This window comes from Dysidea avara, chromosome 5 (genome assembly GCF_963678975.1).
Source record: "Dysidea avara chromosome 5, odDysAvar1.4, whole genome shotgun sequence".
NCBI classification, from domain to species: Eukaryota; Metazoa; Porifera; class Demospongiae; order Dictyoceratida; family Dysideidae; genus Dysidea; species Dysidea avara.
The window spans coordinates 13091374-13118589 of NC_089276.1; the positions used below are offsets into that span (position 1 = coordinate 13091374).

Genomic DNA, 27216 nt, shown 5'->3' on the forward strand with positions numbered 1-27216 from the left:
TTCGTCTGTTTGCTGATGACTGCATCTTATACAGAGTTATCAAGTGTGAAAATGTTTCTATTATCCTTCAGCGTGATCTTGATCTATTATCTCAGTGGGCAACACTTTGGCAAATGAAGTTCAACGTATCTAAGTGTGTACCAATTCGATGCTCTCGATCACTTGATCCATTTCAATATGACTACCAACTACATAATCATATTCTAGAATTAAGAAATGAGCATTTGTATTTGGGTGTCCTGTTACACGATTCCCTATCATGGTCTAATCATATTACTAGAACTGCTGCAAAAGCATCACAATTATTCAACTTTTTAAGACGCAACTTGAGTAACTGTTCTCCCTCAGTTAAAGCCACTGCCTACCTTACTATAGTTCGTCCTGTTTTAGAGTATGCGGCATCAGTATGGGACCCATACCAACAAAATGACATCTTATCCCTAGAAAAGGTCCAACGTAGAGCTGCTCGGTGGGCACTGTCTGGCTATAATAGACTTAGCAGTGTAACTGATATGCTAGAGATTTTGGATTGGCCATCACTTGAATCTAGATGAAGAATTGGTCGACTACAAACATTTTATAAAGTAATCAAAAACTTATCAGGATTATCCATTCCACCATATTTCTTGCCAACTCAACGATCCACCAGACACCACCACACTCACCACTTTATCCAACCCAGTACACGGTCCAGTTATTATCAACATTCTTTTTTTCCAAGAACAATCAAAGATTGGAACAGCTTACCAGTATCTGTCATAGAATCAGAAAACATAGATACATTTACTAATTACTTATTGTCTATCTAATTGTTTGCTGTATATCTTATGTGTATGTGTGGTGTTGATCGCCCCCTGGGTGCATCGGCAATTGCCGTCTGCCCAGTAACAATAAATAATAAAAAAATAATATCTATATAATTATTATGGTTCGTGTCATGATCACGTGAGCGCAGCACAGTTTAGCGCCTCCCAATTTAAGCACCGCCTTGTAATTGTAATTTCAATGCTCTGAGTCAATTATAATGCATGGGCGAGTGTATGGGCCATAGATGGTCTCGGCTACATTAGGGTTAACGGAGGGAAATTTTTCCTCGTCAAAGCTCACGTGACTGGTTAATTAGAATACTGAAGTCAGCACATTCGTCAAAATTTTCCTTGTAAATATTTGACAATGGTGAATACGTCAAAATTTTACCCCGTCGAATTATTATGCTGTACGGTAACCGAAATTCCACTGTATCTTTTAGCGCCTCCCAATCTAAGCACCACCTTCTAATTATTTCGTACGGCAGTTTTCGGTTTCGAGTTTGGGAGTCAGTGAGAACGTTTAGATGGCTAGTGCTACGACGGCTTCTGGACAAAATGATGTACTTGAAGAAACGTAAGTGTACTGATATTTTAAAATGTGTGCGGGACTGCGTTTGTATGCAAGGGGGTGGCACTCCAATGTATCCTGTACTCTAGCTTTCTTCTGGTGAAGGAGAGCTTTCTTCTACTGTACTGAGGGCACCACACAGGGTGACCCTCTTGCCATGGCCATATATGCCTTGGCTGTAACTCCACTGATTCAAGCCCTTAGGCATTGCCAGCCTGACATATTCCAAGTTTGGTATGCTGATGATGCCACTGCTGCTGGTAATTTACAGTCCCTTTTTCAGTGGTGGAAGCACATACTATATCTGGGATCCCGCTATGGCTACTTTCCTAAAGCTGCTAAAACTTGCATTATTGTTAAGCCTGAGTTTTTAGAGTCTGCAAGAGCAATATTCCAAGGAAGTGGAGTCCAGGTAACTGCTAATGGTCAGCATCACCTTGGTGCTGCCATTGGATCTCGTTGTTTTGCTGAAGAGTATGTTGCTGAGAAAGTTAAACTGTGGTCAGAAGAGATCCGTGTTCTGTCTCACTTTGCACCGATGCATCCCCATAGTGCATATGCTGCTTTCATCCATGGTGTTGTTCACAAGTGGAATTTTTTGATGCGAACTGTTCAATCTATTAGTCATCTGTTTCAGCCTCTGGAGGATGCTATTCATCAATTTTTGATTCCTGCGATGTCTGGTAGGAATCCTTGCTCGGAGTTAGAGAGGGAACTCCTCTCCTTACCATGTCGTCTGGGAGGTATGAACATACCCAATCCCACTAAGTATTCTGGTGCTCAATATTCTGGTTCTAAGCGGATCAGTGCCTCCTTGGCTTCCATGATAGAGCAACAATCCAATGACATCTGTATCCTTAATTTACAATCTGCTAAATCTGATATTCGCTGGCTTAAACAACGACATCTGTCTTCTGTTGCTGATTCTGTCAAGTCTTGTCTGGATCCCTTGATGCAGAGGATCGTTGATTTGAATAGTATGAAGTGTTCTTCCCTATGGCTGACAGCTCTTCCTATTCAGGAGCAGGGATTCTACGTAAATAAGCAGGAGTTTCGGGATGCTGTAAGTCTTAGATTTGGCTGGAAATTGTATGATGTCTCCAGTCACTGTGTTTGTGGCACTCCCTTCAGTGTAGATCATGCTATGGTTTGCCGCCATGGAGGCCTTACCTTTATTCGTCATAATGAACTTCGTGACTTGACAGCTGGATGGTTACAAGAGGTCTGTTATAATGTTGCAGTGGAACCACCTTTGTTACCTCTTAATGGAGAGACCATTGCTCCTGTTTCTGCCATTCGTAATGATGAAGCCCGTGCAGATATTCATGCGACTGGATTTTGGGGTAGACGCCAGGGTACATTTTTTGATATTATAAGGTTTTTTCACCCCAACGCACCAAGCTACCTTAAGACTCGGCCTGCATCACTTTTTCGAAGGCATGAGTTAGAGAAGAAGTGGGAATATGGTGATAGGGTTCGCAGTGTGCTTCATTTAGCCTTCTTGTTTTTTCTACATTTGGTGGACTTGGTAGGGAGGCAACTATATTCTATAGCTGCGTAGCTGATTTACTCTCTAAGAAACATGGCACACCCTATACCAAGACACTTTCACTAATGCGATGTTCCATCTCTTTTTCTTTACTCCGTTCTGCCATCTTGGCTATCCGGGGCAGTAGGACCGTGAGACCTGTACATGTGGAGTGCCCCACTACCTCTGCTGAACTGCGCTTGGCAGAGGTTCAGCTTGACTCATCTGTTTAATGTGTTTATTTTATTTTGTATCTGTTTAATGTGTTCGTTTATGTGATAACACAGTTGAAAAATATATATATATATCCTGTACTCTGATCTTCGTCCTCGGTCAAAACGAAAGTCAAAAGTCAAGCAAGAAATGTACAGTGGGTCAAAAGACAAGTTCATTTGTAAAGTGCATACCGCAATTGATACTTTTAGAATTAGAACATAACTGTAATTTTACAAAAATTTGGTCAAGAGTGTCAAGCATGGTTTTTACCGAAAGTCAAAGTCAAAGCTTATTTTTCGAGCTTGACCACCTTGACCAAGGACGAAGATCAGAGTACAGGGTATATTAGAGTGCCACCCCCTTGGTATGTGTGCATAGATTGTATAGGGTGCTAAGCATGTGTTACAAGAGTAGTTGGTAAAGTAGGGCGAGCGTTTCCAGACAAAGTTTGTACACATGTATGCACCCCAGGAGAAATCATGTGCAAGACTTGCAAGCTCTAAAGCAAGATTCTTGCACGGAAAGTGTTCCTTTTCTTGCAAGTCTTGCAAGTCACTTGCAAAATTCTTGCAACTGATTTCTCCCTGGGACATTAGAAAATTTTCATTTCTTGAGAGAAAAACGGATTCTAAAATGCTTAGTGCCGAATTGTTGCTAATGAACTAGGCTATCGGTAGTATAAATTGTGGGTGGTAAACTATAGGCATAGATTATCGATAATCTATGGTATAAGGTGCTAGGAGAAAGAGCAGTTTAAATTTGTAGTTTGAGAAAATGCCCAAAATTTATGTGGCTAGGGTTTCTGGACACCACTAGAAAAAGGCGTACCTGCCATTGTTATGGGAAATGCTGCACTCTATTGAGTGTCATGGCCAAGCAGAGACTGATAGCATTCTGTTTGTGTGGTAACTTTGTTGGTGACAGGGATTTTTAAGAAGCAAAATTGCCAGCCTTGGCTTTAGAAGATGTGACATTTGACCTACTGCCTGGAAATCTGTGTCAGTCCTTGCCTTAACACTGAAACAGCATAGTTAAGTAGTGTGGCCCTGCAGATCCTTGCTTGGGGCTTCTCCGGGCTGCTAGTTGTGTTGATTGTGCGTGCCGGTTAACATGTCGCAGGTAATGGACTTGGATTCCAGTTGTACTATCTCTACATCATATCCATTCACTGAATAGTGTAACTGATCATTTGTGCTGCCCATGGTCGCTTAGAATTACGAACGGTGCCCTCAATCTCCTGTTAACTGAGCATAGCTGAAAGTGAAGCATAATGGACACTCCACTTTCAAGTCAGTAATTGATAACCGGGGTGCACGTTCAGATGAAAATTTTATCCCTGGCGTCATCCTTTCTTTTGATGCGGTATGCACGGAATAATGATGCAAAAAAAAGTAAACAAACAAGTAGTAAGGAAAATAAGGAATTTTAAATTTGATTCAAAAAAACTTATGATCCCTAATCGAATTTAAAATTCCTTATTTTTCCTTATACTAATTATACTATATTGTAATACAAATGCATGTATTTGTGAATGCATTGAAGAAATCTGTCTGCTTTCGCCCAATGAGCCTGCATTGCCAAAATACATTTACTGCATCTTACTTTGTTGTGTCTTGGTTCGAGCTGTAAAAATTACAGACAAGTGTTCATTTCGATTTCTGTGCAAATTCTCTAAAATGCCTTCACCAAGGTGCCCATTTTTCCTATAATGACATCATGCCACGACAATTTTCGTTATTGCAGATATCGTTCATAAGACATGCACTAAACAAAATGAAAATTACAATATACACAGCACAACAATTACTAGTCTCGCAGTGCCCTACCCCCCGAAAAGGGATGGCCGGGTGCTGCTAGACTGAACAATTACTAAATAGTAGAGCGGCATAGTGTGAACAGTGTGTCATTAATAATTGTGACCGGATTTGCAAAAAGAGGTCACATCCAATTTGCCTACTTTCACAATTAATAGTTAAGATTGGAGAGAGCTATTGACTTGAAATTTGGTCAGTAGTGGGTACCAACATAGCTTAATGAATGGAGAAATTTTCAGAATTATATTTTAGCTGAACACTAAGTTATAGTTCATAGAATTGGATGTGTGTGGAAGACTCCTTTTCACAAATCCGGTGAAACTTTACCCATAAATTGTACATTTATTGAAATAGTGTCATTGCAGATTTGACCTTTGGTGACCTTTACAACCATTTTTGCATTGAAAATTTATCATTTTTGTCTATCTCGCTAAGGCATTATTTTACAACGTAAAAACATGGTTTCAATGGCACGCTAAATTAAATGCCATACTGTTTCTAGTTTATGTGCTCTACCGTATAGCCGGAAATTTTTGAGGGACGAAATTTTCACAAAACTGTGTAAAATCCGATTTTTGCTTCTTCTTTTTTTAAATTCACGAAAGTCTAGAAAACCTTGCACATTGGTAATATATAGCTGTGTGCAATCTCAACATTTCACGATTATATTTTCATGAAGCTGTCATTACTTGTGAAATTCGCAAAAGTTTCATCTGTCGAAAATTTCCGGCTATACGGTGATAGTCATGCATAGCTGTTTGTAATAATGTAGTGTTTGGGTGGGGACTTGTCTATCTGTAGATGGTCTGTTCCAGCTATCTCCCTCCGCTTCAATTCTCCCCTTCCCCTACCACCACCAAGAAATAACCAATATCATGTTCACTGTGATTACCACAGTGCCTTGGTGCAAAACAAGTATTCTTGCAGTTTTGAACATTCTGTATTTATACATATATAGCTTTGTTTGTCTGCAACTGAAGTACATGATGCAAGGTTTTATACAACTAAGTGGATGATGTAATGCAGCGAGAGTTGTTGTGCAATCCAATATGAGATGTATCTTTGGAGCCCTAGATACTATACAATTGTATTTATATTCTTGCAAACTGATTGTGGGTTTATATAGCTACTGTACGTATGTTGTAGCGCTATTTTTTCTCTTTGAGAAAATTTGAGTTCGCTATCTCAATGCTGCTGCTAAGCATCCCCTTACTACCTGACCATTGCCTTATTTAAAACCAAGAAGTGTTGTGCTGGTCACAAGTTTAACCATTCCTCCCTGGTCCTAGAGTTGATTTACAGGAGTGAACTATGGTGCCGTGGTGCCTTACGAAGTTCTTTTAAATTACAATACATACAGACTACACAATTGCTGTCAATGATTTCAGTCAGGAAAAAGAAGCTTTCCCTCAGCAAGGGAGAAATCAGTAAGGTCATTCTGAGACTGACCAGCAGTAGAACAGCTGCCATGGAGACGCATGATAGCTGAACATAGTACTGAAGCAAGTCTTTGTAAGTGCAAGCATTGTGGTTTTGGACATGACTAAAACGTGGAACGGACTGGAGAACAGAGTCATAAACGGACCAGCTCATACAAGCATAAACATAGATTTTCTAGTGTAGCCTACAGTACAGCATCCCAAAAACAATACTAAGCGAAAAAAAACATCTTGTAGAAGCCCTTGAACACAATTTGTGAAGCATGATTGAGCTACCATCAAGCCTGTGCTTTAATTAATGCTAGTGATAAGCAAATTTGCACTATTTGTGCTGTACATAATAAACAACATATATAAATTCGATTGTAGCAGCCAGTCTATGAACTACAACATGGCCAATATGACCTCGAAGCCTGCCCATTACCACCCGTCACCTGTTAAAATGGGAACCTAATCACAGCAATTATCCTAACACAAATCCAAGTAACAGCATCTCTTCAACAGGTTGTATCTTGACTTGTTTACAGTTGTAATGCGAAGAATTGAGCACAACAAAGACAGAAATTTAACACCAGCTTTAGTTGTAGAGCTTAGAGCTAAATGTAGAGCAAGTTTCGAGATGGTGTTCTGAGGTTTACTCACTATCATTGATATTGTTTCCAAGTGGCTAATTGTGATAAGTAGACATTTTAGTCCAGTCTGTTAGCAAGTCCGTTTACCAGTCCATTCCACGTTTTAGTCACGTCCCATGGTTTTTCTGTGCAGCTGCGATGAGGTGGTTATGGGTTATATGAACAAATCCTCTGGTAGTTTGGTAAATGAGATCATTGGATCTACTATAATTTTGATAGACATTGGATAGTGCCATGGGTCAAGTTCTCACTGACACAACAAAGCAATCAAAAATATAGCCCACACATGATCATATGGATACACAATTATAAGTTCACCTGTATAAATGAACACATACAATCTACATCATTCTATGTATATTTATTGATACTCACAAGTCATATCATGCACATGCGTATCACCCAGTGATTAGGTAAACATTTAGGCATACAGTAGCTAGCTAGTCCACTTTGTCTCTATGTGTGGACTTAGCATCACTTTTATAAGCTATAGTGGGCACAAGGGCATCCTTCCATGACTCTGTCAGGTTATAGAGAAACATTTGTGAACAACTGAGGTACTCTAATAGAGCAGTCAGCAACTCTTATACAGTACACATGCTGTCATTGTAATACTGTGTGTTTAAATTTGAGTAAAATTCTACTTAGCAAAATATCTGTGTATACATCAACAGTGATAGAGGACTTTTGAGTTGGCCAACTGCATTTTGGGAAGGGTGTACCCCTTTCCTTTACCACCTCCTTATCTACCTTTGATCTCTACATGCAGGTGTTGCAAATCACAGACATATCAAATAGTGCAGTCAAATACTGCTACATGGTAGTCAACTATTCTAACAGCTGCACTAATCACACTATTAAAATAGATCATTCACAGGCCATGTCTTCTTACGTAACGGCTCAGCTTTGCGTGCACATTGAACAAATTTCTGCCAGTAAGAAATAGAGTAGATAAAATGGTAGTTACTCATGTTTACATATATGGTAACCTACCTACCCATGAAGCAAATAATCAAATTAGCCAATCAAGACATTAATATAGCAAATGGTTTTGTAAAGATGAGGGGAACAATGATTACCAGTATACCAAACTATAGATCTGCAGAATGCAATAAATGTGTACACATGTATGTAGTAGTACGTATTTGTTAAACAATTGTTATCTTCTGTAGGAAACCAGTATCAAAGAAAACACTGAAGCTGGTCACATGGAATATTGATGGGCTGGATCCTAAAAATGGTTATGAACGGACAATAGCAGTGTGTGAAAAGGTTCGGGAGATCAAACCAGATGTGTTGTTCTTTCAAGAAGTTATTCCCATGTCTTGGGACACATTGACAAGTTACCTTTCAGAATATCAACATTTCTGCCAATCCAACACTCTTCCCTATTTTCACACCATCGCAGTGCATAAGGATAGATTGGAGGTTGTAGGAGATGTAGCCATTACAGATTTCCCTAATTCTCAAATGCTTCGTCATTTGCTCCACTGTCAAGTGAAGTTTCACGGATTACAATTGCACCTGTTCTCATCTCATCTTGAGAGCACTTCTAAAGAGGGACCAGAAAGAAAGCGGCAACTACACGAGGCTTTTAATCAAATGGCTACTCTACGCAGTGAAGGAGAGATAAGCATTTTTGGTGGTGATCTCAACCTTCGTGACAAAGAAGTGAAAGCTGTTGGCATTCCTGATAGAGCAGTTGATTTGTGGGAGGCTTGTGGCTCTTCTAAAGAGTACGAGTACACATGGGATATCAGCACTAATGATAATCTAACATGGGAATTCCCCAACAAACCTCGGATGAGGTTTGACCGGTTGTACCTGTGCCCTGCCGATGACCAGAAGATTAAACCACAGAAATTTTCCTTAATTGGTACTGACAGAGTCATTAGTATTGGAAGGTTTCCTAGCGATCATTATGGGATATATACTGAGTTTATATGCCAACCAGGGAAATAGATATTAAACAATGATAATATGTTACAAATCATATTACGGATCTGTTATTACGAATATTGCAGCACAATGTTTACAAAATAAATTGTACACCCAAGTATGCGACTATAATAAGCATTATAAAAATAATTTTAAAATAATACTGAAATTATTGTAAGCGATCGGGTTCCAGGATTTATGTACAGATATTTTTGTTATCTTCTTTTCAGTGTCCGTAGAAAGATATACGCCAAGCACAGGTAGAAGATTCCATGCAGAAGCAATCCAAGGTGATTGAACCATACATTGTAGTCACTGTAACTCTCTCTTTCCAAGAAATCATCTCCTGATTCAGTTCTAGTCATGTTACTACATGGAGAAGAACACTGTAACTGCTAAAAGCATGTGTTCTTGCATGTTGTGTAATTAAGAGATGGATAAATAATTCAGAATTAATATTGAGCAAAATTTTGACAAGGTGATATTGGCAAAAATAACATTAGCAAAATTTCTAATTACTTCCAGGGAACTTAAAAATATTAGTCATTTTAATAAAAAATTCTATGGCATTGCATAAGAAGCTGGAGTTCTGAAATCACATTTTACGATATATTAGATAAGTAAGTGCATATGTTAGCATCACATATTTACTATTATTTAGGGATGTGGAATTATTTGTTGCAGATTTTGACCTTTGGTGATCTTTACAGCCATTGTTACATCAAAAACATTTATTTCCCTGAGGTAATATTTTACAACATGGTTTCAAATTTGACCTAAGAAACAACTTGACTATGTTTGAAGTGAATATTAAAAAAAAACAAGTTGATTTTGTACTACTAAAAACCAGGCTGGCACCATATCAAAAAGTAAATGTCAGAAGGAATGCAATTTTTGTGGAAAATTTATCAAAATTTTTGTATAATGCCGCTATACATACTCTTAGCAATTCAGTGGCAGAGGAAGTAGTTAATGTGAGGAGAGGCCGACCAGAGTATAGAATCTCTGGCAGCAGGGGGACTGGGGTGCAGCCCCCCAGTCACTTTAGCTTTTACAATGTCTCAAAGTTTAACAGTTTGAAGCATTTCAACTAAAACACCAACTTTGAATATTTAAAAACAGGCTATTTTGCAGTTAATAAAAACTTTTTTGGTAATATATTGACTACAGGGTTAAAAACACACAGCATATTTATAAGCAGTACAAAACGACACCTGGAGACACTTGATGTCTCAAGTAAGAGGTCAGTGGTTTGATTCCTGCTGTAGGCAAATTTTTTTTCATTTTTAGATTAAACACATTTTATGAAGCATTTTGACTGCTTTATTAGAGCATATTGATTTTTTCACGGATTTCAGCCCCACTCCAAGAAAGATAATTTCGGTGAGATATCATTCTGAGGGGGCTAATCCCTCCCTTTCTGCCGCCTATGCTTAGCATACATAATATTACCACTATATAGTAACAATTCCAACAGTCACATACCAGTCCATGGCATTCTCAAAACAGATTGGGTAAGTATAGTTCTGACCAGCAAACTCATTCACAGCCAATATCTGAGGTTAAAGCATACATGGCTATACTATTCTGATTATTTGTTCTCACATTAATGCTATACTTGAAGACGCTGAAATACTGTATCCACCGGAGCCAGGACACAGTATCATTTAACCTGACAAGAAATCCACTAAATACCTAATGGAAATATTGCTGAAAAATAAACAACACATGTTGCTACTACATACTATTGAGACTGTTAATATCATCACATATATCGGATTAGCAATAGAGAATATTCCGATTAATGCACCAATTGACATGGCCAATGATCCAACAGCAAAATATACTAGTGATATGGTCAACGTGTACATGAAATATCTACCAGCCGAATCAATACGTAAACCTGCAATGTGATTGTTAAAATTGTACATCATGACTTCAACTGCTCTTTACCAATCATGAAGTATGTGATGGCACAGTACACAGGTACAGGAATCACACTCATTGGGAGAAGTTCACAGAGTAATTTGGATAGAAAATAAGCTGAGACTCGGTAAAATCCACTCTCTTTCTCGTGTCTGAAAGTCATACAACAGTTAAATGGATACCAGTCTGGCTAATTCTTACATAAACACTGCTCTCTGTTGGATAAACAAGTCCATGGATGCCAAGTTTAGGTAAATCATTGCTAGTATACTGAAGAAGAAACATCCCATTCTGGTAGAAAAAATGCATCCAAATAAGAAATGCTAATCACATGTGTTTACATACATACCGGTCTCTAATTGCAGTCTCCCCGTTATCAAGATTAAAGAATACTGTTCCTACTATAAGTGCCAGAATCATCATGATCAGTGACTGTAAGGGTAAAAGCAGAAATACATAATTAATTAATTATAATCTTATATAGCTTGTCAATGTTTAGTACTCTAGAAAACATTCTACCAGCCATGGCTCACCAGAGTAAGAGCAGCTTTAGGATGTCTGATAAGATTTTTCAAATTCCGGTTACTAAGGCCTATGAACTGGAACAGCAATACTACACAGGATGTTTCCAGTTTGTTAATACTTACTTGTCGTCCAAAAGATGTAACATGTGCTCCCTCAGGAGTGCTGGCAGTGTTCATGTGGGGCTGCATTTTAAATGTGTGCTTTAGACTCTGTTCCAATTTTTTCCACTCTCTACTGTTTTTAAAGCGCTCAACAAGTGGCGTAGCAGTGTATGACTCTTGTGCTGCTTCTAGATCCAGTACTAGAAAACGTTACATATGGTATAATTATATTACATGAAAAAGTTACACTGAAACCTCCCCCCCCCCCCACACACACACACACACACACCATTATAATACACATGTACACACACACCATTATAATACACATGTACAGACACACAATAAAACGAAACATTACCTTCTTGTGATGCTGATAGTCCAGTGGCAATCTCATTTGTAATGATCGTGTCCAAGAAGAAGTCAGCTGGATTATCCTCAGGATCTCGTTCATAATCTGCACACAGTTGTTTAAGGTACAAGTACAATGAATATAATTTCTTACCCAAGTGTTTGAAATAGCTCGTTGCATCTGATCTACTTCCATGGTAAATGATTTCTCCTTTTGACAGCAGTGTAATTTGATTTATCAGTTTGTATATTGAGTATCGTGGTTGGTGAATGGACATTATTATTATCTTGTTTTCATCTCTGCTGATGCTGCAGAAAGAGAAAAGGGCCTAATGTACAAATTTAGGTATAACACAATATGTGGACTTGAAATTAAAACAAACTTTACCACAGAAACCAACCAACAATGCTACTGACAACTTAACCACTATCAGAATTGTGTTTAATAGAGTATAAATAATTGACACTAGCCTGTTGTGCTTATTCTTGAAACCCTTAATTGAAAAATGAGCTATGCCACTGGCTTCATTCTGATACAAGAGACAATGGCACTTGACAGCAGCATTTAAACGCAGGAGTTTTTGTAATGTTAATGTATTGCATTTGATATTTGAAAATGTATATGTAATACGTTTCTCTGTGTTGTGTTAAGTGCACATACCTTCGCAGAACATTCATCACTCTTAACGCAGTGGCAGCATCTAGTCCAGTAGTGGGCTCATCCAGGAAAAGTATTGAAGGATTAGTGACCAATTCCATTCCAATACTGGTACGCTTTCTTTCACCCCCAGACACCCCACGGATCAGCTCATCTCCAATCTGTATTCAACATGAAATGGAATTCATGTTGTGTTTATAAATAGAATACCCGGTATCTTAGTTTACTAGTTTTTAAAGTACTGTTTTGGCATGGCTGTATAGGTATCACTGCTTCTGTTATGTAAACTATTCAGTAGCTATAAACAACAAACTATTCAATACATCAATACAAAACTAATTCAGTGCAGTGTTAATTTTACAAATGTACTGTTTTGCAAGCTAGTGTTGAAGGTTAGCTATTATGTATGCTGCCAAATGGTGGGTAGAAGATGACAGTTTAGGTCAAGGTGGCTAGATGACGCCTGATCAGGGTTTCAGAGACAATGAAGTGTTATAGCTAACTCTATTAAGCAACACAGCAACAACACTATAACTGGTGTATTGATCTATATACATTTCAACCAGCAAAAATCAGCAATGGCTAGGGCCGTAGTGTTTACACCAGTCCTAGTATAACTCCTCACCCTTGTGTTTGCACAATTTTCTAGATCCATTTTGACTATCACATCATCCACTCTCTTCTCTCGTTCATCTGCAGGAGTCTCACTGCTTAATCGTACAAAAGCTGAGAATGCCACATTCTCTCTGACAGTCAGAGTGGATGTTATCAAATCTTGCTACAAATGACAGTAGAACAATGGCAGTTGTTGTTTATAGGATCTGCTGATTGAATAGACAAACAAGCAGCAGAACACTTACTTGGACAACATATCCTGACTTGTACTTGAAATTTGGTTGTTGTTTTTTGCCATTAACAAGCACCACTCCATCAATGTCACGAGCGTCCTTCTTTCCAGATAAAACGTCTAACAACCTGATATGAAATGATCAGTACAACATAAATTGAGCAATATATCTGATCATGTGTAAAGTCATAAACTGCATGTCATTGTGGAATTTTGGCTGCATATATCCCATGATTTTGATTAACAAGTAGATTATAGGATGTCATGATAGTCATCATGACTCTTAATATCACGTATATATTTGGTCATCAATGTGACATATGAGAAGTTTGTGATTTGCAGATACAAATTTGGCAGAGAGAACTTCAAACAAAACCTTTCAGCTGCCATCTACATGGACATGCCTACCTGCTGGGCCACTGTAAGGTACTCAAAGAAGTACAGTGGAATCTATTCTGGGGTAGCCAAAGTGCCATGGTGTGTTTGTGTTTGTGTGTGTGTGTGTGTGTGTGTGTGTGTGTGTGTGTGTGTGTGTGTGTGTGTGTTGTGTCTCAACTGTAAATGTGTGAGCGTCCTACATATATAGGTTCCTCATTTGTTATGTGAAACAGAGCTGTACTGTTAGTATATGATTTTCCAATTTTTTTATAACGTCCCATTAATGTAGCTGGTATAACTATTAGGACTCAGTTTTTCAAATATTTAGTCAACTTCACTCCACTAAATGCATATGCAGGTGAAGTGTAGAATAGCTACAGCCATTTGCCCAAATGATTGGAAAACAAATACCTGAGTCCAGCAGTCCTGTCCAGCAGTCTAGTCAACTGATTATTATATAACCTTGCTTCTTCAGTTTATCCTGAACAGCTTCCCATTTAAACCATTGGGTAGGCCAGAACAATTTGAGAATCTTTTTCTTTTATGGAAACAATGATAGCAGCCGAACGCTACTGTGAACCTAAGAGCTAGCAATTATCAGACCAATGTTTCAATCACTTGGGCTATAATTGTGTTTATCGCCCACATGGTGGGAGAGAATCAATACAGCGATACATCAAACAGTACTTTAATGGCTATGATGGCACAATAAATGTTTACTATTGACAGAAGCTCCTTTTGATATGACAATTACAAGATACTCATCACATCTGCTCTCCCACAGAAAAAAATGATCAGTATATACAGGTTTAATAGTTTCAAGTGGTATGTCTAGCTCTATTCTTTGTATTAAACTAAAACTGATCAGTTGCTGAACTGATTTCTATGGAAGTAAATAATTGGAGATGGTATCTAGGGACAACAGTTAAAAATTAATTGCAATCTTTCAGCAATTTACAGATGCATTGCTAACATGTGGTTGAAGAAGAGTGTATGTTTTGGTTACCTTGGTGATGCACCTCAGGGCCAATAAACACTAAGCACCACTATTAGTTAATGAAATATCACAGCAGGAATAAAATATTTAGTTATTGAAATATCACAGCAGGTAATAAAATATCTTAGTTATTGACGCCAGTCCAAGGTGAAGCTGAGAAGGAGTGTCAATAACTGACATATTCCATGACTGCTGTGATAATACAGTCTTCTATCCGTGTGAAAGATTTACAGGTACCTTAATCTAGTACACTATGGCCTTATGGTATGTAATAAATTATGACATCAGTTATATAAGGCCATAGTGTACTACATTAAGGTACCTGTAAGAAGGGGCGTCTGTATTTAGCGGATCATGGATCACGTGATATGCATGCTCAACTTGATTTTGAGCACTGGAAAATATTTATACCCTAGTGTAACATACAGCATACTGTAGAATTTATATTTTATCCACAGGTAGGAAGCCTGAAGAGATTTCAATCGATACTATATAACTATAATTAGAGCGTGCGTATTAAAAATTTTAACACACGTACAGAGTAAGATCCTTAAAACTGAAAGCCTTCTAGTGCACTCACATGTGAATAGGCTTCTAATATGTTGGCATGTATCCTTTGTCATTTGTTTTTGCAATACAGAACTAGTCTATTGAGTATTGTGTTAGTGTAAAGAATACATCAGTGATTCAGTTTTAAGGCGAATTAAAATAATGTTACTCTGTACGTGTGTTAAATTTTTAATACGCGCGCTCTAATTATTATAGTTATATAGTATCGATTGAAATCTCTTCAGGCTTCCTACCTGTGGATAAAATATAAATTCTACAGTATGCTGTATGTTACACTAGGGTATAAATATTTCCCAGCGCTCAAAATCGAGTTGAGCATGCATATCACGTGATCCGCCGATCCGTGATCTGCTAAATACAGACGCCCTGTAAGAAGACTGTATTATCACAGCAGTCATGGAATATGTCAGTTATTGACACTCCTCCTCATCTTCACCTTGGACTGGCGTCAATAACTAAGATATTATTTTATCCATATGCACATTATACTTATTTGCTGTTTCTTTGTATGTCATACTTGTCTGTGTGGAAGTTATACAGTCTCAAAAAACATATACGTATGGTACACGTATTACAATGTACATGTACTGTATGTAACATTCTTGACTAACAACATAGAAGAAGTTGATAACTGGAGAGACTATCATTAAGGAGGTGATGACAGCCACCAACATGCGTCAACATGCAAGGTGTAATAGATCACATTTTTTTGTACTGTATGTCTACAAAGGTGTTTACTACATGTAGCAACAGAACATTACTCCTTGGAAGATGTCACACAAAGAATACAAACTAGGGATGGTGACATTATGTATGACACATTGTGACATACGACACACAGTGTTTCATTTACATACGTTGTTTTTCCACATCCACTTGGTCCAATGATTGCATTTATGCCAGGTTTCATGATGGCACTAAGAAAAGGAAAGACATGTTTACTGTTTGTGCTTATAATATAATGTGGTATATGTGTGGTCCTTGTTTACGACCATTTTCAAGTGCTGAAGTAACAATACTATATATAGTAGTGGTTTTCATTCTTCACATAGTTTTAACAATAGAAGGAGATATTTAATTAATGGTTTGTTAACATAACTAATGGTGATAAACAAAGTAACACATGACTGACCTTATGCCCTTAAGGATTGTGTGAGACTCTGCAGTGCCAATGAAGTTTCGACGTTGTTCTACGGTGTACGTTATGTTATGAAATGATAGGGATGGCAAGCATTTTCTGTCTCTGCTTGTGACAATTCTTTGTAACGTTCGTCGGTTTGGAATAATAAGACCTCCATAGCTGTCTCTGTGTTGATTAAGACTGCCTCCGAAATTTGGAAATGTCGTGGATTTGTATGACTCGTTGTCTCCTAGCAATGCCGGCTCTGAGCCGATTGGATCAACATATGCTGTAATTTAAGAGCACAAAATGATCATAGCTACTATACTCAATTCACAGTAAATAGTAACAAAGCCACAGAGTAACAAGGTGCAAGTGAATCATGTAAATACAGTATTTTAGCTACCAGTACAATTTATCAACTATTAAAATAAAAATTCATAGTGACTATAGTACATACACTCTAGCTACTGCCTAACAAACTTTATCACAATAGCTAAACTTTGCAATTCAACCTTTCTAATACAGAGACTAAAATAACTTCAGCATTTAGCCCAATATACAAGACTTGTTAATAGCTATGCCTGAGCTACTGAGGCTGAACATGCAATCATGGGCCGTGTACTGACTTTCGGTAACTAGTTTATACTAAACACTTGTCCACAACTGCAACCACACTGTAACCGGTGATATTAAACAATAGAACATCTCTAGATCTACTTCATCATAGCTTGGTTAACTCATTGACTGCCACTAGAGAATGCCATGCATGTAGTTACGAACTGACCGCCGTTTTGCCACACCACTCTGGCCGGCTCAATTGAATCGTCTTGATCAGTCACTGGGGTGCCCGTGTTGGACTGCATTCAATTCTAAATCGACGCTTGATATTATCCCAATAAGAAAGTGAAGTTAGACATAGAACTTTATATAATCCCTGAACGTGATGCTCAGGCAGACATAACGACTAGACGATAGTGCACGAGACAACTAACCTCCCGAGGGTGAGTCTGATCTAAGTAGGGGGAATTTCGCGATGCTGCTCATGAAGCCAGATCAGAGGAGAATTGATCAGCAAATCTGTACACGCTTAGCAACAGCCACGCCCCTGTAATTGTATTTCAATAGCAACTTGTTGCGAAGGTATGCGCACTTCCTGTGTGATTCGTTTGGCTCCGGTCAATTGGCTCCCGTCAATTGCTTTGCTGTATAGGGTTTAAAGTGTGTTAATAAAACCTGTGAGGGATACACCTGACAGCACCAGGGTCATTGCTGTCAGGTGCTGCTAATTAGCCATATACGTACATGACAATATGTAGGGCAGTAATAGCAAATTTATACTGACCCACGTACGTGACATAGCCTACAGGTGCAAGTCACAGTACATGTGATGATGTCTTCTCCAATCATTAATTTTACAGTTTGTGGCTGTGCCTGTGGTTCTGCTGGGAGAAGATCTACACTATGGCCTATAGCTACAATACCAGTAACCCTGAACCACAATATTCAATGCTGATAAGCTTACCATGTCAACATGTGGGTGTTGCTATGACAAGTTTACAATCACACTTAGGTGACAATTATGCATGTTTTCACGTATATACACATATTTCTTTGATACAAGGAAAGCCGTAGCTCAATGTGTGTGTGCGTGTGCGGTGACATGAAATATATACTGTGTACTGTATTATACTATACCCATTGAGCAAATGCACATGGTCATTTTTTTTGTTTTCTTTTTCCTGGGCTAGATGGAATGCCCTTGCTCAGCACAAGAGGCAAGTGTGCTGGACAGAACTGAACCAAACAATAATAGGGACATTAATTACAGTTACTATAAGGTGTGCACCTGTCTTTTACCATCATAGTCTACTCCATTACATTAACTAATGGTCACTCGCTTATTATTCACAACAGTTAGGCTGAATAATAAAACTGTATAATCATAATGAAAATCATATTATTGTGTATGTAACGGTCACTGTAATGTGTACACTGATTTCATCCAGTATGTGGCTACTAGCTATAACAAAGCTGTCAGTCTTCTTGTTCAGGTCACCGTCCAGGATTGTACATGCACTGAACTAGTGTTCAAGTTGTTATATATACAGTTCAATGATATCTATGTCACTATCACTCTAGTTACTTGCTGGATGATGTTTGTTTGTGCTAGCTAGTCTCTAGCTGATTATTAGCTGGCTAGATAATAATAAGATTTGTGTTGCTTGAAGAGTAATCCTGTAAACACTCGTAAAATTATACAAGCTTTAAATTACTGTGTTGTGGGAAATATGCAAGTATGGAGACACAAAGCTAAGCATGGAGAAATGTGCATGCATGTACCATATCCTGTGCATGAAATTCAATAAAATTATGAGCAACTGAAACTACCAATCATTAATATGTGTGGTTTAATTTGATTGAGTTTAATTTGTAGTAATGTAGATAACCCCCAAATATAACATCATAATGCTGCATGTCTCCAACAGTGAAATCCTCATGTCTGGTTTTATAAATAGTTTAACTCTGTTTAACAAGCTATCACAACTGTAAAGTGCCAGTAACTTATGTCACAGTAATGGATTCCAACAAGATGCATCAAGTCGGACAGACTTTAGTCTCCAACTTATATTCCTTGTTGACATCACTGTATGTAGCTAGTACTAACAAGTGCAAGCCTTGCACTAGACTGGATCATTAACAAAGCACAAGTGGGAGATGATGTCGCAGAAATAAACAAATGGCGGGTTACACTTGTTTCTAGTATTCTAATATTTAGCATTTCAGATGGCAAACTATTTAATGTTAGGTTGATTTACATGCCTTTTTGTACAGCTACAGTAAAACCATATTCCTTCAAACCTATACTATAATTCATGCTCTGGCCTATCCACAGAAAATATGTAGCTATGGGAAGATTGTCAACAAGGTAATATAATGATAATGAAAACACCTGTGTTGGTACAGCTGCAAGTCAGACAATCTGACTACGTGTCCCATTAACCACATCATCTTGGGATCATGATATGCATGTGTCTGATTAAAGGTTTTCTGGTCTAGTACAGCTACAGTAAATTACGTACTTTTGATTGTGCAGGAAGCAATGACTATCTGTATATTGTTAATATATAGTAGAAATGCTGACACATGTACATTTGGTAATTTTAGTAAGTGTCCCTGCAAGTGGGATACTTACGAATTCCCAACTATATCACATATGTATATGTGAACACATAAACACATACGCATTACTTTATTCTCCCACAAATGTTATTGCCAAATATTTCCTGTTAACTAATGTTCCTACTACATACATAATGACATAATGGATGCATTTGGGCACTGCCTGAAATTTTTCACACAGTTTCACAAGTGTATATTTGATGAGGGGAAGGGATAAACCAATAGCACACTGAGCAATAATATTTACACAGAGATGTTATGGAATGCATGATTTAGTTTCTAATTCAAAGCCAAACACGATACACAGCCGTAATTTGTGAAGTCAAAGTTTGCCAACTGAATCTAAATCACAAGAATTGGTTCGATTAAATAAAATAAATTTAATGCAGCTACAAATCAATGTTACTTATAGGTATATGTTTCTATACTAATGTATTGTAATTGTATATAGTGTTGGCTGTGAGTACAAAACAATATAAGTGATTTATAATGGTAATTGTACACTATTACAAATATGTCATGGTTGAATGATGAGAACTGCACTGCATCAGTTTCGTTTTGTAACACAAAATAGCCCAAGAAATCCGATGATAAGAGTGACAGTTGCTAGGCAGATGAGGATTAGAAAGTTCCACCATACATTGAATGTGTCAAACTGATAATGACTGAGCAAAACATCTCCACAAAGTGTGGAGTTCTCATTGCTAAAAGCACACATTGAACAACAATTAATACTTATCCCATATCACTGTAGCTTGTAAAATAAAAAACATGTCTACCATAGGTATTGTTCACATACCAATTTAACTGGAGAGAAATGTTTTGTCGACAGCCGAACACATCAATTTCTCCTGTCACATTAAAAAAATCATTAATCGGATTGGTGTTACAAAACACAGTGCCTTCAAACTCATTCCATAAGAATGCCTAAACAGAAAATACAGTACTACACACATTATACTTTGTGAACTGCAAATTATTTGGTAAAGTCTATTGATAAAACCACAGCTACAACAGGTGGGTCAACTGGGCCTGACCTACTTTATAGAATATCCAGCAGATTGTATCACACATAAAATGAATTAATAAGCTTGATGATGAGAAGTGGTTTTTCCTATATGCACATATCTAGTTTAATGGGCCATGTCCATTTATCATCAGGAATGTGTGTTATTGTTGTTGTTTGTAGAAGCCATGCAAATTAATCAATAATTATAAGGTGTGTTGCTATCTGTAGGCATCACAAAGCCATGCGCATGTATAGACAAATGTGTTCTGCCATAGATACTTCTTTGCGGAGCCACACCCACCAATAAATATTGATTAGACTATTACACCTATATGTTAGTTTACTAATTTTATCGTGAAGTGCCATTATCATCTACACGTGCCATTAACAAGCCATATAAACACATAATTCAAATGAGGATCTTACATGAAATGCATATCTATAGATACTTATATACTGCAACCATCTTAGCCACACTTGAATGTTACCAATGGTTATGAAAAATCCACAAAACACCTGCAAAAAATCACTGGTAGATTCTGGACAAGTAATGGCACAATTATACCATTGCAATTACGATAACCATCAGTAGTAGAGGGTGAGCAACTTTGTACACGCCTATCACTGCACTAAATGCAAACACCTGCGATGCAGCAGCAAATGCTGTCACCATCATAGTAAGAACGTAGAAGAAAAATCTGTCTGCTCCTGAACGAAGACCTACAGTACAATTATGTAAAATCATGGGCACACATGTGTGTACTACAATACAGTGATTATTTATTTACCTGTTATGAAATACGCAATGGGGCAGTATATCAAAACAGTTAATATTCGAAATGGAATCATGTCCATTACTATTTTGGCTGCAAAATAAGCTCCAGTACTGTAGAACCCATTGGCATTCTCATGGCTAATGGTAAATAATAAGGATTCATACATGTTGTAATAATGCAGTAACTTAGTACATGAAGAGAGCTCTTTCTGCAACTAGTGCCTCCATTCCAGCAAGTCCCGGTAGAATATTACACAGCATGTTAAAGAATATAGCACCAATCCTGTATGTAATATTACAGTTGAAAAGTGTTATCACATCTCATCATTGTTAACCTGTCTCGTTGACCCTGCAGGGTGGTATCAAGCTGAAAGAAGATCACTCCAGAAAATATCCCCAATACAATGATGGCCATGATCTATGCATGTTTACACATGAACACACACGAACCAGTTAGCAGGTGGAGACTTACTGTGGTGAATGCTCCATTGGGATCTCTTAGTATTGTCTTGAATGTTCGAATGGATACATGCCATACCTATTCAATAATAAGAACATACTACACCTGAACTAACTAAGAATACAACACCTGAAAATTTACTAGATTCTGAACATGTGTGGCTTACTAAACTTTTACCTGTCAAAACAAGATACTTTATAAATTACATTTCTTGGGGTCCTAAGTGCCACTCAAAGGTGGCTCCTTCATAAAGCAGCTACATCTAATTTTATGCTGTACCTGCCAGAAAAAGTTGTTGGCAAAGTCAGGAGCAGCACCAACAGGATTTTTCCTAGCTTCTTCTAAAATTGGTTTCAGTTCTTCCTGTAATCGATTGTATTCTTCACTCTGCCTGTAGTTCTTAGCATACTCATTGGCTACATCACCTTCTTCAAGCTCTGTAAAATGGTTGAGAAAACTTGTAACTACATAAGCATCATAGGTAACATACGTGCATATGGTACAGACAGCAGTACACAAAATATAAGCATTCCTATACATACATGTACATAACTTTAAAATAAAGTTGCAGTAGATATTGGGTGATAGCATTATATATACTGCTGAATGCATACAATGTGCTATCACTTACTTTTCATAGTGATGATATCTTCATCAGAAGCACCAACCCCATCCATTGAACTCTCATTTCTTATAATAGCATCAATGTAAAAGTCAGCAGGATTGTTGTATTTTTCATACTCTACCCCTATACCACAAAAGGTAATAATAGCAACTTGGTTGTATGTATTTTGTTGTTATTACCTAACACATTGGTAAAGAATGGTAATGCCGTACGTACTGGTCCATGATAAATCATCTCTCCTCTAGACAACAATGTAATGCTATCAAACAGCTTTAAAATAGAGTAGCGAGGCTGGTGGATGGAGAGGATTATTACACGTCCTTGATCGCTGATACTAAACAAACAAAACAAAAAAATCAATTTACACAAATCACTTATCAAAGTAAATACACGTGCTTGCATACAGCATCATGTACGTACATAGCTGGATGGGTATAAATATGTAAAAAGTTTTATTACTAACTTGTGTAGTAGCTTCATCACTGAGATGGCAGTGGTAGAGTCCAGCCCACTTGTTGGTTCATCAAGGAACAATACACCAGGAGACACTATCAGTTCCATTGCAATGGCTGTACGTTTTCTTTCTCCACCAGACACTCCTCGTTCTTTCTCATTCCCAATCTGTGCAGTATATAGAGTCTATGATGGGTGATATAATAGAATTACAAAATACTGACCCTAGTATCACAGCATTTATCTAGCCCCAAGTCATAAATGACCTCTTCCACAATCTCTAACTTTTCTTCATACGTCATTTCTCGTGGAAGTCGTAATTGTGCAGAAAACAAGATATTCTCTCGAACTGTTAATGTTGCTGTTACAGTTTCATCCTGTGAAATACAATGATAAATTAACATTAAGTCTCAATTACAGACAAATTACCTGGGTGACATAGCCAGATGCACATCTAAAGTTGTCAGGTATAAGGTTACCATTAATGACAACATCTCCACTTGATCTATCTTTACGATCAGATATAACCTCCAGTAAGCTACACATATCACATGTCAGATTATAATAGATACAAATATGTAACATTAACCAAACTGGTTACACCTGTATAAAGTGTCTTACCAATACCATAATAGGTGTAGTCATTGACCTTTTGTAATTCAATAGCACAGTGGTTTATGTTATCTTAATACATACCTCGTTTTTCCACTGCCAGATGGTCCCATTATAGCATTAATACCAGCACGCATAATCCCACTAAAGTATACAAGCAGAATACATGTGGTATAAATGTTGTTTGTTATGTTAGCTATATAAGACTGGATTTATGAAAAGGTACTTTTTTTACACATTTCACATTCTAGAATAAACAATGCTGTACCACCTGACTCCTTAAATTAATTACTGAAATATTACAGTAAAAATGTAGCAATGAAAAATGTGTTTAACATTGCTATCTTTATTATGTATATTATGTTCAGTGTATATTACACCTACTTACCTAACATTCTTCAAAATAACTTTGGGTTGCACTCTACGACAGTATTTCTTCTGCTGAACTGTATACCCAACATTATGAAATGAAAGAAAGTTATTTTTACTTTTGTCTACAAAACTTGCACTAGATCTGGAAAGTGTGCGGCCTTTAGGACCAAAGCTAAAAGAGCCTCTAAACCGACTTAGTGTGCTGATACGAGGCCTTGGTCGACGTGGCTGTGGAAAATCTTCATCGTCATTAAAATTGTCTAATGTTGTTTCTTCTGGAACTGCTGGATTACGAATAATCATCTCTTTGTGCATGGTATTTGAAGTTGCACGTCTCCTTGGCCTAAATGACACCTCTTCCGTGTCTGGGTTAACAATCACCTGACTATCATCAACATCATCTGAGTTCTCAATACTTTGCTGTTGATTCTGTTGATCAATTTGTTGATCATTCTGCTGCTCACTTTGCTGATCGCTTTGTTGATCACTGGGTTGCTCACTTGGTGAAGGTGAACTGCTGGAAGACACAACCACATCTTCACTTCGTACTATTATTGATGCCTCTCTTGTTATCTTGCTGGTGGTTTCAATTGTAAATGACACGGTTCTTGATAGTCGCTTTGGTGCAACGTTTGAAGATGCAGAGTTGGTGTCAGATTTTGTGTCTTCTGGAATTTTACTGTCAGTGGAATCAGTTTTACTTGTAGTTTGTGTTTCAGATTCTTGAGAGATTTCTGCTGAGGTAATATTTTGTTCACTTGTTACTGATGCTTCTTGAGGAGTTGATTCTTGAGCAGTTGGTACTTTTTCTGGTTCAACTACCGTTGTCTCAGCTGTAGTAGTCTTGTCATCTTCTGGTGTCTCTACTCTACTAGTGTTAATAACTTTAACACTTGTATTCTCCACTGTATTCTCCACTGTATTAGCAAACTGTATAACAAATACCTGCCCTGTTGACTGATTTGATTCTTCAGTTGTCGTAGATTCTTCTCCATCTTCACTCACAAAGGATTCTTTATGGGTACGGGGTTGACTTGTTAGTGACTCAGTCTGTTTAGCATCATCTGTAACAGCTAGGGTCTGTGGTTCCAGTGTTGTAGTTTCTCCAAGGATTTTTGTCCTACTCTCATTTGCTAAGTTGTTTACTTCATCCAACTTAGCAGTCTCATTGACTGCCATACAGTTATCTGAGTTCTCCTTGTCTGTGCCATCAGGAGCTATATTTGGTATCCTGTTATACTCTTGTACAGTTTTTTCATCAACAGTAGCACTTATTGCTTTGCCACTTTCTTCATCAACAACATCATCAGAAATTTGTATTGGCTCATGCTGATTATGATTAATTGATGAAATATCTTGATCTGCTTCTTTCTGCTCTGTCATTGTCCTGCAAGCATGTTATTATTATGTGACCAGATCTGTAAAAAATCGCTTCACAGCCTTTCCAATGACATATACTTGGCAACCCATAACTTGACTTGTGAATATGGTACCAGCTTGAACATGTACATTATACCCCTAACATACCACTGTCGCTTGGTGTAATTTTAAGATGATAGGTTAAAAACATGAGGGATGCCAAGCTTGGAAAGGCTATTATAAGACTTCTTTTCACAGATCCAGTCACATGTGTACTTGCACGCATGCACACAAAGCAAAGTGATGCCTTCGGCTACCATACTAGTGATTATCAGGTAAGTGTTGTAACCACTAGGCTATGTTGCCTCACACACACACATATGCATACTTCTTTGCTGTCCACTTATGGGTCATGTGACCTTCTAAAAAGGAAAGACAGATAACAAACAGCAAAGGTGGACCATCATGCCACCTGGTTTATTGGCAAGGGTCATGGTGCAGCTACACAGAAACCATTGGAATTCCAGTATATAGCAACACTGTTACAAAGCAGAAGCGGTGGCTCAGAACCGGGGTCTTAAACTTCCCAACCTTTTGCTCATGAAGATTGGGATACTCTTATAGGGCTGTTTCATTATTCTAACAAAGCAGTTGGGTGTTACGTGTAATCATTAAGCACCACTCAAAATGCAATCCTAGCTAGGAAGGTACGTCTTCCTAGGAAGGTACGTTCCTTAGCTAGTGATACACTTCAGCTCAATGGGTTATTGTATACGTGATCATGAGCCCCCTCCGTTTCTTCTGCTTCTGCAAGCCGACCAAGTTGGCTACGTGTAAACTTAAGATGATATCCTCTGGGAGGCTTTCAAAACCTCAACCATACAGCCATGCAGTAATTACTTTGACAGTGAGTTTAAAAATTATTATTGGTACGTACATACAAAAGTTCTTTTAAACATATCAACGGCTTACACTTCTAACTACCTTATCCTTATAAAAAATGATTCTGTTATACTAGGAGCTTATAGCTAAGTGTCAAATGTGAGCCCCTAGTTATACACAGCAACTACAAACTGCGGTGAGTGAGTCAATTGCATATACTGAAAGTAAGATATTGGGAGTCTGAGCTTGGAAAAGCAATAAATTCACTGACTGTCATGTGCCTATGTTCTGTCCATTATATTTTTCATACTACCATAAGTTGACTATCAAGCAAGGTAAGCTACAATGAATTCATTTTTGATTATACAAGAGGCCATGATGCCGGCCGAAATTATATATATACAGTGGCTACAAGCTACGTATAATTGTGTGAAAGTTTTGGTGTGCAGTTTGCATGTTAGTAGTTCACAAGATGTCAGTGCAAATTTTCTAACCAATGATCATGAATTCTGCTGCAGTGTTAAAAAAATTAACTCACAATATGCTGTAAAATTCTTAGCTTGTGCACTAGCTACTTTACTAAACAGTTACTGAGCTAACTACTCCGGGATGTAAAGCATGGATGATGCACTCTGAATTGTACAAGCACAGCACATGCGTAGAGGATAAGGGAAAAAATGAACACGAGGAAATCAGTGCCATCATACGGTTCCGCCCATGGCGCCAAGTGTTCCCCCACAACACTGGCACAAAACAAGCAGTCAACAACTACCAATATATTACAAGTGCATGGCACTTGAGCGCACAACAACAAAATTACGAACATTACCTTACGCTGATCAGGAAGAGAAGTTCTACATGATAGGCGGGGCAATGTAATTAACATGGATATCACGTGAGCAACCAGCACTTTCGGAACATTAAACATAAACTACGGATCACATGACCAACTTATTAAATAGGAATGCTATATTAGAGTGGTTAACAACCAGTTGGATTTCTAAACATTGGCCAGTGTGATGACTTCAGTTTTTAAATCCTGTCTGCAGTTGAATAGTGTATCTCCTAC

General features: G+C 37.8%; 3 protein-coding genes across 5 annotated transcripts; 1 reads left to right on the forward strand and 2 right to left on the reverse strand.

The window, feature by feature from the left end:
• The first annotated feature begins 1265 nt into the window (after window positions 1-1265).
• On the forward strand, window positions 1266-9105 carry LOC136255802 (tyrosyl-DNA phosphodiesterase 2-like). Its single transcript, XM_066048698.1, has 2 exons — window positions 1266-1383; window positions 8179-9105. Exons 1-2 carry the CDS (start codon window positions 1334-1336, stop codon window positions 8966-8968), a joined length of 840 nt encoding a protein of 279 aa, XP_065904770.1. The 5' UTR covers window positions 1266-1333; the 3' UTR covers window positions 8969-9105.
• Window positions 8966-17549, reverse strand: LOC136255800 (broad substrate specificity ATP-binding cassette transporter ABCG2-like). 2 transcript variants are annotated; one of them, XM_066048697.1, is made up of 17 exons: window positions 17413-17549; window positions 16430-16706; window positions 16155-16214; window positions 13366-13480; window positions 13131-13283; window positions 12509-12666; window positions 12002-12156; window positions 11858-11953; window positions 11518-11696; window positions 11404-11469; window positions 11220-11302; window positions 11072-11161; window positions 10898-11022; window positions 10690-10847; window positions 10550-10639; window positions 10430-10500; window positions 8966-9313 (listed from the first exon to the last, which is right to left on the reverse strand). In XM_066048697.1, exons 1-17 carry the CDS (start codon window positions 17462-17464, stop codon window positions 9160-9162), a joined length of 2082 nt encoding a protein of 693 aa, XP_065904769.1. In that variant the 5' UTR covers window positions 17465-17549; the 3' UTR covers window positions 8966-9159. The 2 variants fall into 2 exon arrangements, with proteins under 2 accessions (XP_065904769.1, XP_065904768.1); XM_066048696.1 differs by lacking the exon at window positions 17413-17549 and adding an exon at window positions 17205-17405.
• Window positions 17550-19943: 2394 nt separating this feature from the next.
• LOC136255873 (broad substrate specificity ATP-binding cassette transporter ABCG2-like) lies at window positions 19944-27071 on the reverse strand. Of its 2 annotated transcripts, none has more exons than XM_066048768.1 (17): window positions 26977-27071; window positions 23923-25293; window positions 23619-23678; window positions 23352-23460; window positions 23147-23299; window positions 22933-23090; window positions 22649-22803; window positions 22476-22592; window positions 22124-22281; window positions 21857-21922; window positions 21720-21802; window positions 21578-21667; window positions 21398-21522; window positions 21175-21329; window positions 21036-21125; window positions 20400-20527; window positions 19944-20304 (listed from the first exon to the last, which is right to left on the reverse strand). In XM_066048768.1, the coding sequence occupies exons 2-17, from the start codon at window positions 25287-25289 to the stop codon at window positions 20148-20150; spliced, it is 3171 nt and encodes a 1056-aa protein (XP_065904840.1). In that variant the 5' UTR covers window positions 25290-25293; window positions 26977-27071; the 3' UTR covers window positions 19944-20147. The 2 variants fall into 2 exon arrangements, with proteins under 2 accessions (XP_065904840.1, XP_065904841.1); XM_066048769.1 differs by having other exon boundaries at window positions 26982-27058.
• Window positions 27072-27216: the final 145 nt, after the last annotated feature.